This window comes from Pinus tabuliformis, chromosome 1_2 (genome assembly GCF_031772625.1).
Source record: "Pinus tabuliformis cultivar Carrire ecotype Pingquan chromosome 1_2, CPIR1, whole genome shotgun sequence".
NCBI lineage: Eukaryota > Viridiplantae > Streptophyta > Pinopsida > Pinales > Pinaceae > Pinus > Pinus tabuliformis.
Window position 1 is genome coordinate 1,198,468,052 of NC_142298.1, and position 11,764 is coordinate 1,198,479,815.

Here is an 11,764-nt window from a genome sequence, read left to right on the forward strand (position 1 = left end):
AATGCCATCACTCAGAGCTTTAACTATCCATTGCCAAGGCCAGAGACTATAATGCAAAAAATTTAGCACAACAAGGTATTCAGTAAATTTGACATGAATTCTGGGTATTATCAGATTCAGATCCAGGTAGAAGACTGGCATAAAACTGCTTTTATTTATCCAGCTAGATTTTACCAATGGAAGGTTGTTCCCTTTGGTTTGAAAAATGCCCCTGCATTCTTCCAGAGAAGAATGGATTTTATTTTTGCTAAATATGATTTCATTGTTACATATGTAGATGACATCCACATTCATAGTCCAGATGTAAAAACCCATTTAGAGCATTTAGAAATTTTTCTAAAAGAAGTCCAACAGCATGGTATAGTTTTTTCAGAAAGAAAGATGTCTTTATTTCAAGACAATATAGATTTTCTGGGAATTAATGTTGTCAATGGTGCGATTCAAATGAAACCCCATGTATTAACCAAATTGACACAGTTTCCAGATGAACTGAAGGATACCAAGTCAATTCAAAGATTCTTAGGAGTTTTGAATTATCTTCACAATTATATCCCGAATCTGACAGAGAAAACAACACCGATCAGGAAACATCTCAAACAGGGATGGTCACAAGAAGCAAGAGTAGAAGTCAAACAATTGAAAGCAGAATGCCAAGAACTGCCAAAGCTCCATCCACCAGGTGATGGTTTGCTTATACTCCAAACTGATGCTTCTCTAGATTTTTGGGTAGTCGTTCTTTTATAACGAAGGGAGAAAGGTGAAGAAAAACTTTGTGCTTATGCTTCGGGTGAATTTACACCCAGTCACAAGAATTATTTCATAGCCGAAAAAGAAACATTGCCTATATTCAACAGGATACAACGATTTGAGTTATATCTTACTCCTGTAAAATTCTTGATCAGAACAGACTCTAAGAATTTCAAATATCTTCTATCAGCCAAAATATCAAGACAGATAGCAAAGGGAAGAATTCTTGCTTGGCATATTTGGTTCCAACAGTTTGATTTTGAAGTTGAGTGGATCCCAGGTAATTCAAATTGTCTAACAAATTCATTAACCAGGGATATGAATAAAGCATTCATGACTTGTACAGGTTCGTGCTTTACCATTCCAGGTAAAGGTCCACAGGATGACAACTTTTCTACATTTGTTGATAGATTCAGAATTTTTGAAGGACATGCAAGCCACCTTGCAGAAGAAATAAAAAAGGTTGTAGGAATGAGACTGAGAAGAAATACTTGGATAAGAAAATACCAAGCATGGCAGTCCAAGAATATAGGTACTTCTCTGGGCCTAGACGATACTCTAGTAAAGGTATATCCTTTTCCCAATTTGAAGATAAAGCTCTTTTTTAGAAGTTTATCTGATCTTTGGTCTAGTGAATACACTGAAAAAATGATCTGGACCCTCAAAGTTTTAAATTTTTATCAGCTCATTGGAGGACTTGATTTTGCCCTAAGCATTTTCACAGGAGAAAAACTACTAGATCTTGAAGAAATTCCTATAAAACATGAATTAGGAAAATTTATTTTATCTTTAAAAGTCCCCGACATTATTGAAGAATTAGAAGCCTCTTTCCTGCAAAGGGTCGATGAGAATTATGCAGCAAACGACACCTTTCCTCAATACGAGATATTTGAAGGATTTGCTGATTGGGAGATCAAAGATGGCCTCTGTAGAAAAAATCCAACTACCAGGATATCTCAGTGCATTCAACGGACGATGCAATATCTCAGAACTTTCTCATCCCCTTGGGATTTTCACAGTCTCAGATTAAGAGAAAGTATTGATCCTAATCTGTTTGCACAAGTGTTCAGTCATGAGAGGATCAGAGAAATCGAGACCAACAACAATGAAGAAATGATTAAGCAGCATGCTGGTTGGTTCCATGAATTTGGAAATTTAAAGTTGGGAGAAAAAATACAGATTCTACAAAAAATGGATGATTTACAGGGAGAACCCAAAGTACTAAAATTTGTGGTTAATCAAAAGGCTTTGGTAACTATCAGTGTTCTCTCACCTAATTGGAATAGCAATGTCATCCATATAATAAGTTTGATGATTTCAAAAAGAATCTGTACATCCATGATTTTCGAGTTAGGCTGGCAGCATAAAGATTTTATGAGTGATAATTGTAGATCATGGGTCTAACATGCTATAGAAATTTCCACAAATATGTTTCAAATTTTTAAGTAGGAACTCTTAAACGACGTCAAATTGGCAGTACAAAGATCACCCACAGTAAGAAATGTCTTTAAAGATTCTTTTCTAGACATCGAGATCAGTGCTTTACCTTTTCTTAACAAGTGGGAAAAACAGGAAGCCATGTACACATCTCAGCAACCGGGTCTCCACAGGATAAAGAAAAATACAGAAAAGGGAGAATCTTCAAAAGTAGCCTCGAGGAAGACATAATCTTAGATGAAGATGCCAAAGGAAAAGTAACAACATCTACTTTACAAGACAATCTGACAGATGCTCAGGACCCAGAAGCAGATATCGATGAAGAATACAACCGGCTGATGGAATGCCACTACAAGAAGATACTCGATGAGTACGAGCCAACACATGATTCTTTTGATTATGATTATGACTATGATTCAGATAGGAGTCCAATGGGACCCTGGTAGGATAGGATAGAATCTTTGTACCAGAAAAGTTGAGTAGACACCATGGGCGGAAAATATGCCGATAGGACCCTCAATTATTTATGTTTTGTCATTTTATTTTTGAATAGTAGAAGTTAGGAAGTCTATATAAGAAAGGGTCTGCAGAAGTTCAAGATCATCGCTTGACAGAGAACTTTGAGATCTCTTATTGTAATAAGCTTTATGTATTCTTCTTGTTTTTATTAATATTGAAGCCTACTGGCCGCCTGTCTGAGGACAGTTTCTGTACTCCAAAAGAACCTTGAGCTGTAAGGCGAAGCCGTTTGAGGACCTGTGGAGAGAGGTCGTGTGTGCGCGCACATGTTTGGTTGAGGAGAAATCACCTAGCTCAGATCCGTTGTTTAGGAAACTTCGAATTTAAGCAGAAGTAAGTTCGAATGCACCAAAGCTTTATTCTATTGTTTGCTCGTCTTAGTTATTAAGTCTTTGTTGATCGATCACTCCTCACTTGGTCACTTCACATGATAAACTCCAATTTATGAATTAATTTAAAGAACCTATAAGACTTTCTTTATGTCAATGAGTTACCATTTTCTTTATTTGATTCAAATTAGTTGCCAACTAAATCATAACGGTTCTTGTTTTCAACCATTTTATTAAACATGGTAAAAATAATATTTTCCATCATAAATGCCAACGTAAAAACAATTTATAGAGATATTACAAAAATTATAAATATTTTAATATTATAAATTAAATATTAAAAAAAAATCAAATTAAAAATTAATTATTAAAAATAGATCATTAAAAATTTGTAATACAATTTTTTATTAATTTAAAAAAGATCATATGAATTTATATCCTATTTGATTTCATAAAACACTTGCATATAAATTAATTTATGCATTTATATTAACAACACGATGCAATGAGTGCTAAGTGAACTATTCAAAAATCATGAGAAATTAGTCAGTTACGACTACCTCTCATGGAAATGGTCATACATGAATGACTTACTTAACGCAGTTGAATCCCAAAATGATATCTAACATAAAATATAATAATAACATAGTAAAGAATGTAGATATATTTTAATTTCTTCTATTTACATCAATTTTTATAATGATAGTGATTAAAAGTTAAAAAAAATTAATTCTTTTTTTTAGTATGATGAAGATACATAATTCCTTCACCACTTAATATAGAGTTGAAAAGATAACATGTAAAAATAATATTATTGATATTACCTGATGTCAAAGTTATTATATGTTTGAAATTTAACATTTAAAACAAAAATATATTAATAATATTAATTATTATTTAATTAAAAAATTGTTTTTTTAATAAATAATAATAATTATTTTTTAATTCTAAAAATACAAAATTTTAAATAATAAAAAAACCTTAAAAAATAAATCAATAATTAATAATAAATATAAATATTTTATTTTTTAATTTGAATTTAAAATTTTTATAAAAAATACACACTCTTAATTATTCAATCTACTCAAATTATTTTGTATACATCATAATTTTACCCCCATATATATATATATATATATATATATATATATATATATATATATATATATATATATATATATATATATGCAAAATCTATTTTTAACAAAAAAATATTAAACATATTACAACTATTACATTTATCTATGTATTAAAATAGACATGTATATCAAGCCTATTTCTAACACAAACTATTTAACATTAACAAATACATATTTACAACATTAGTAGTTTATTATTATTATTATTATTACCAAAACATTTAATCAAATTACTGAATTGACGTGATAAAATATTTTTTTCAATATTTTATCGCTTTTCAATACGGGCCAGAAGTTTTAACCTCCTTGAATACTAAGGTTTGAAATATTTTTCCAGTGCGGATAACACCTTGAGTAGGTTTATGAACTTTAAAAATAATGGAATATAAACTATTGACCAAATCTTTGTCTTTATTGTTTTTAAGTTTAATTTAACTATATTTAAACTAAGCAGTAGGGACTAGCTATTATGTATTATCACTTGAGCACATATTTATTAAAATATTTCATTTACTATCGATGAGAATGGAGCTGAGCGGAACTTGAACCTGGGTCGAGGGTTTCAACAGTGCAAATAAACACGCGCACTAAACATGCGGGTCTCAGCAAGTGGGCGTTGCTATAGCTCACGGCTGGGTAAAATCGAAATTTCAACAGTAATCTGAAGGATAAGTATAGTGTCGAGTGACCTGAGAGAATCCATGGAAGTTAGGCAGGGGGGGGGGAGAAATCTCCTCCTACAGAAACACAATGTTAGGAAATAGAGGAATTGCAGAAGGGCAACGGGGAAAAGCGGAATTGAGTAGTGAACCTCCAGTACTGGGCAATAAATGGCAAGCCAGACTGGTTAACCGATGCCTTCCTAGGGCACAGAAGAAGCCCATGTATGTCATACCTAATAACAAATTGGAGAATTACCGGTGTTATATGCGCGATCATGCCTTAATTTGCAAATGTATAGGATATTGGCTATCTGAAAAAGATCTTACGAAGTGGATTCAGCAGTGTTGGCGTCCAAAAGGGAATATCGACCTCAAATTGGGGGCGAAGGGTTTCTTTACAGTCATCTTTGCCAACCTTGCAGATAAGGATAGGGTTTTTGAGGAGGGACCGTACTTCATGAACAATGCGGGTTTATTCACAAGATACTGGGAAGACAGATACAACCCAGATGAGGAGAAGATTATGGCTGCACCGATATGGGTTCGATTGTTTGGCTTGCCAGATGAATTTTGGGATCTTGAAATTTTGGAAGGCATAGGAAACTCTATTGGTACTTTTGTCAAAGTGGCGGAATCGACGAAAAGAGGTAAGTATAATTCATATGCTCGGATTTGCGTGTATATGAATATTGCAGACCCTTTGCCGGAATCAATTGAGCTAGAATATCAAGATGAACTGTGGCAACAACCCTTGGATTATGAACATGTACCGTTCAGATGTAGGAAATGTCATGTATACGGACACCTTGCCAAAGAATGTGCACAAAATCGACCAGTGGTGGCAGAGCAGACCAATAGGGAGGAAACAACAAAAGCAGAGGGAGCAGAAGGGATGGGACATGAATTCACAGAGGTACAGAGGAAAAGGAAACCAGCTCCGGGCACCTCAAAACCCCAATTTAAGGCAACTACTTCCTCTAATGAGAATCGAAATAAGCTTATTACCCTTCAAGAGACAGGAGAAGAGTTGGAGGGGGAAAAACAGGAAAAGATGGGTACATAAATTATTCCAATGGAAATCATTAAGGATGGAAAATGGAAAAGTAGGAGTCCAAGCAGAGAAATGGAGGGAGAAATGAGTGAAAGGAAGGAGATTACAGACGAACAAACAATGATAATTACGGAGACTGTTAAGGAAGTGGGCGCAGATGAGGAAAGGATATTGAAAAAATTACTTAATGAATGGATAAAATTAGATGAAAGATTTATTCCGGAGAAAGAGAAACAATTGTATAAAGAAACCTTTCAACGATATAAGGAGAAGAAAGAAGCACTGGTAGGAAATAGCAGTGATCAAGTGGGAAACCAGGTGACCCAATCTTTAGAAGGGGAAGGTCAAGGAAAAGGAGGTAGGAAAAAAGGGAGAAAGACTTTAAATGAGTCAATTCAAGCAGTGGGTGAGACCTTAGTCAATTCAGGAAGGGTGATACCTTTATCAGAGGTATTTCAACAAACTCCTAAAAAGTTTTAATGATTATTACTAGTTGGAACATTAGGGGTTTAAATAGTAAAGGAAAACAGAGATATTTGAAAGATAGAGTGAAGAAAGATAAACCAAGTATAATGATCATTCAGGAAACAAAAATGGAAAGCCAACAGTTGGCAGGTATTATTCAACAATTAAAAATTGGATATGAGGTTATGGCTTTGGATGCGATTGCAACAGCAGGAGGTCTGGCTATTTTGTGGAACCCGGAAGAGGTAATTTTTGAACACTGGTATAGTCTACCTAGAATCCTTTCAGGACTGTTTCGACTTGTGGGAATGGGTGATAGAGTGCTTATCACAGGTGTATATGGACCTCATAATCATAGAGAAAGGCCTGATTTCTTAAAGAATATCTATAATTTGAGAAGCTTAATTCCGAATGTCCCATGGATAATAGGAGGGGACTACAATATGATTAGAGATCTGCGAGAGAAGAGAGGGGGTATAAGGAGAGAGGACCAGAATATGGAGGCGTTCAATGACATGATTAGGGACTTAAGGTTAGTTGATATTCCTACAAATAATGGAGTTCATACCTGGAACAATCGCAGAGGAGGACAACACCAAATTGCTTCCAGACTGGATAGATTTTTGTTGTCTGAGGAAATTTTGAATAGAGATGTGTTTATTGAAGCGAATATTCTTCCCAGTCTAGGTTCAGATCATTGGCCCATACGTTTAGATATTGATATTAAGAGGGTTAAGGGGAAGAAGCCTTTCCGATTTGAGTTGTTTTGGCTGAGAGATCAGAAATTCATTCAGAAAATGGAGGAGTGGTGGAGTCAGACCACTATCAACGGGACCGGGAAAATGCATACTCTACAACTGAAATTAAAAGAAATTAAAAGGTGAATAAAATACTGGAACAGGACAGAATTTGGGAATATTATTGAAGCAAAGCAGAAGTTAGAAAAAGATATGGAGGATATCCAACAAAAGATTATTCTGGAAGGATGGGATGAAGTCACAAGTAGGGAGGAAGGTAGAATAATAAGTCAGTTGGAAGAGCGAAGGAAGCAAGAGGAGATCTTGTGGCGACAAAAGTCAAGGATTAAATGGCTGAGGGAAGGAGAGAGTAACACCAAATTTTTTCATCAAGCGATGATTCAACATAGACAGAGGAATAGAATCTATTCAATCAAAAATGCTGAGGGAAACAGAGTAATTGAACAGAAAGAGATCGAAAAAACTCTAATTGACTACTTTAAAGGAATTTTGACAGAAACTCAACGGGATAGAGGAGAAGCTATCAATACTATTTGTAGAGAGATACCGAGGTTAGTAACTGTGGAGCAAAACTTGGCATTAATGCGAGCTGTGACAATGGAAGAATTAGGAGAAGTTGTTATGAGTATGAGCAAGAATAAGGCTCCTAGCCCCGACGGGTATACGGTGGAATTCTTCCAGGCTAGTTGGAAGTTTATGGGAAAAGATATTCTAGAGGCTGTAGAAGAATCCCGAATGAGACAGAGAATCTGGCCTGGAATAAATTCGACATTTCTGACCCTAATTCCAAAAAGTAATAGCTCGGAGGAACCACAGGGTTTTAGACCCATAGCCCTGTGTAACGTTATTTATAAGATAATTTCCACCTTGATAGTGAAAAGACTAAAACCTCTTTTACCTAACTTGATTGCGCCTGAACAGACGGGGTTTGTGGAGGGTCAGCAGATCCTGGATGGAATAGTGGTATCTCAGGAGGTTATACATTCTCTGAAGATGAATAAACAAAAAGGGATGCTCATGAAATTGGATCTATCCAAGGCCTATGACAGATTAAATTGGGATTATCTCAGAGCGGTTTTGGAAGCCTATGGTTTTGAAAGACGATGGATAGCATGGATTTTTAGTATGATCTCTACCCCAAGTTTTTCAATCTTGGTTAATGGTATTCCTACAGCTCAATTCAATGCTAGCAGGGGAATTCGGCAAGGGGACCCAATTTCTCCGTTTCTGTTCATCTTAGCTATGGAAGGATTAAGCAGGAAAATCAAAAAGGAAGTTATTGAAAGGAGACTCAGGGGTATACGACCGTGGGGGAATAATTTGACTATCACACATCAACAGTTCGTAGATGACTTGATGTTATTTGGTGAAGCATCGCTGAAGGAGGTGAGGAACTTCAAGAGGATCCTAGAAGTCTTCAAGAACGCATCAGGTATGGAGATTAATAATGATAAATCTTGTACTTTTATCTTTAATTCGCATGAATCTATCAAATCCCATTTAACCAGAGTCCTAGGCTTTAAAAAGGGGGAGTTACCCACGAAGTATTTGGGTATTCAATTGGATGCAAACCCCAATAGGATTAAGAACTGGCAAAGTTTGTTGGAACGAGTTCGGAAAAGATTAGATAGTTGGGCATTCAGATTGCTGAACTTACCAAGTAGAATTGTCCTATTGAAATCTGTCCTATTATCTATTCCAATATATCACTTGTCAATTATGGCTGCTCCAAAAGGAGTTTTTGTTAAAATGCGAGAAATCTTTGGCAAATGTTTATGGGGTGGCCCTAAGCAGCAGAAGAAATGGACTTTGGTTTCATGGAAGAATGTAATTATGCGGAAAGAGGAAGGAGGACTGGGTGTGCGAGATCCTGAAATTGTAAATAACATCTTAGGGGCAAAACTATGGTGGAGATGGGTCCAGGGAGGAGATGATGTCTGGAAAAGAATATGGTGCCACAAATATGGAATGCCTCGGTCAACTATGGAACGATTGAGAATAGAGGAAACCCCCAGAGGTTCACATATTTGGGATTTTGCAAGCAGAAATAAGGGTCTAGTTCAGGACTATGCCTTTTGGGAAATCCGGGATGGAAACTCTGCCCGTTTTTGGGAGGATAGTTGGAACCAGTGGGGTATTTTGAACAGAATACAAAGTCTGCAAAAAGTCAAAGAAATAGCGCAAAGAAGAGGATTGAATTATGTAAAATATTATTGGAAAAGAGCTGAATACAATGATGTATGGCGAGCATGGCGAAGACCAGAGGAATGGGTGGATAACCTCGGACAAGAGGCAAGGCAATCGTTTGACAGAACAATAGAAACACGGAGAATTAAGCTTCGCGAAGGTAACGATATCTTGAGGTGGGTTAAGGCAATGATTGGAATGTTTACAGTAAAAGAAGCCTATTATTGGGCCACGAAGGAGGTTAGAGCGGAGGAACCAGTAGGATGGAAAAATATCTGGGAAGGTAAATGGTGGCCTAAAGTTACATGTTTTGCTTGGCTGGTATGTAGAGGAAGGATCCTAACTTGGGACAATATGCAGAAACGAGGAACGATTGGTCCATCATGATGTCATCTATGTACTAAGGCTTTCGAAACCCATGAGAATTTGATGAATGACTGTATGCATACTCTAAGCATTTGGGAGGAAATTAGAGTGTTCTTTGGTATGACGAGGAGGGATCCTGGTAGCATCAGAAATAATTTGTTTCAATGGGGCAGAGGAAATTTCCAAAGTAAAGTTGTAAGGAGACTTTGGAATCTAGCACCTGGTTTTGTCATTTGGGCGATTTGGAAAGAGAGGAACCAACGAATCTTTAGGGATAACTGTTGGCAAGTTCCGCAACTTTGGGAGGAAATATGTCGATCTTTGAAAGAAACAGTTTTATCAGAAGGCTGGGACAAAGAGGATTGGAGATTGAATTTGGAGGAACAGAGGATAATTTCTAAGTTAAACATGGATTTTCAAATGATTTATCCCAATCCAGAGCGGAAGCTTAAGAAAGAAGTGCCGAGCCCCAACCATTATAGGATGCCTGGTGAGCGACGAGTTAAATTAAATTTCGATGGGCCCTCAAAGGGCAACCCGGGACAAGCAGGTTTTGGGGGTCTTTTTAGGGATAGTAGTGGTCATACGAGGTGGATTTATGTTGAAGATGGGGGAGAGATGACAAACAATGAAGCGAAATTATGGGCAGTTTATCATGGACTCAGGATCGCAGTTAGAAACGGTTATATGAGTTTAGAAATAGAGGGTGATTCCCAAATTACCATTGATATGCTGAAGAATTTACGGGATGGGAAGAGTTGGATACACGTGTCGAAGAGCTGGCGGACAGCAGGGATCCTACAGGACATTGAGCAGCTGTTGCGTAGGATCGAATACATAACAACAACTCATGTACTACGCAATGGCAACCGGGCGGCCGATCTACTGGCTAATTGGGGTTGTGGAGGGCTGAATAGGACTGTCGATTGTAGCTGGATGTCATTGCAAGACGATCCAAGCTGGAATGATTTAAACACTATATTACACCAAGATCATGACGAGGCGATCGCTCAGCAGAGGAACTTGCTGGAATGATTTAAACACGATCTCATACCAAGATTATGACAATGTGACCGCTCAGGAGAGGACGGTCTGGGATTATAATAAAGTGGGGAAAGGACAGAGCACTTATTGTGAGATTAATCCATCCACTAGATCGATATTATGGGATTAATGGTCTGAAGGTTGGCAGCATTCGACCCATGGGAAGGTTTAGCATACCAAGAAGAAAGTCGGCCAAGGTACTGAGGAGATGTGCTGGTTATGGCGGCGACGTCCTACTACCTTCCCATCATGGAGGTGTAACTGGAATGGACATTAATGATAGTGCCAGGCAGCGAAGTTTCACGATGGCAAGGTGGCAGCCTCACGATTGTTTAAGTAATGCATGTAATCGCCCAAACCTCCATATGCATTTGAAGAGAGTGAGGAAGCGCAGAGAGGAATTGCAGAAGCCGGAGGACTGTCAGATGGCGGAGCACCATGACCGGGGGGTAGGCAGGTTGACGCGGAGTAAAACAGCGACCCCAATGGAAAAAGGCAAGAGCATTGTTGCAGAAGCCATGCAGAGGGTTTATCTTGATATACAGGATGATTCGGAAGAGGAATTTGATATTAGGAAGTTCTTTGCAGAGGAGGAGTTACAACAGGGAGTGAAAGGCAAAGCGTAACATCAAGTAAGTATAGAAAAACACAGAAAATAAATAATAAATGCAATAAAGACAATTACATTCTTTTGCATAATGCAATTGTCTTGTTGCAAGATGGGATATATGCAATTTTAGTTATTTATTGTTTTTTACTTTAATTTCACCATATTTAAATTAAGCAGGAGGTACTAACTACTATATAGCACTTGTTTATTATTAAATGAAATATAATCTTAACTTCCTCATACTATCACACTACACAAACAAAATTATAAATTATTATATCTCAGGCCACTCCTTTATATACATTTCACTCTTTTATATATTCATTTCATTGATTACTCTCTTTATATATATATATATATATATATATATATATATATAGATATATAGATAGATAATTGATTTATACCCAAATTCGTTGAGTACAAATAACCACAAAATCATTAATCTAA

The 11,764-nt window shown here is 36.6% G+C and overlaps 2 protein-coding genes across 2 annotated transcripts; both read left to right on the forward strand.

Moving 5' to 3' along the window:
• Positions 1-4,921: 4,921 nt before the first annotated feature.
• Positions 4,922-5,896, forward strand: LOC149210545 (uncharacterized). Its single transcript, XM_089398992.1, has one exon. The coding sequence runs from the start codon at positions 4,922-4,924 to the stop codon at positions 5,894-5,896; it is 975 nt and encodes a 324-aa protein (XP_089255118.1).
• A 581-nt stretch (positions 5,897-6,477) lies between these two features.
• On the forward strand, positions 6,478-7,233 carry LOC149210546 (uncharacterized). The gene has a single exon (XM_089398993.1). It carries the CDS (start codon positions 6,478-6,480, stop codon positions 7,231-7,233), a length of 756 nt encoding a protein of 251 aa, XP_089255119.1.
• The last annotated feature ends 4,531 nt before the right edge of the window (positions 7,234-11,764 follow it).

Coding starts and splice junctions, on each gene's coding strand:
- LOC149210546 (XM_089398993.1), top strand. CDS start 6,478: ATGGAAAGCCAACAGTTGGCAGGTATTATTCAACAATTAAAAATTGGA.
- LOC149210545 (XM_089398992.1), top strand. CDS start 4,922: ATGTTAGGAAATAGAGGAATTGCAGAAGGGCAACGGGGAAAAGCGGAA.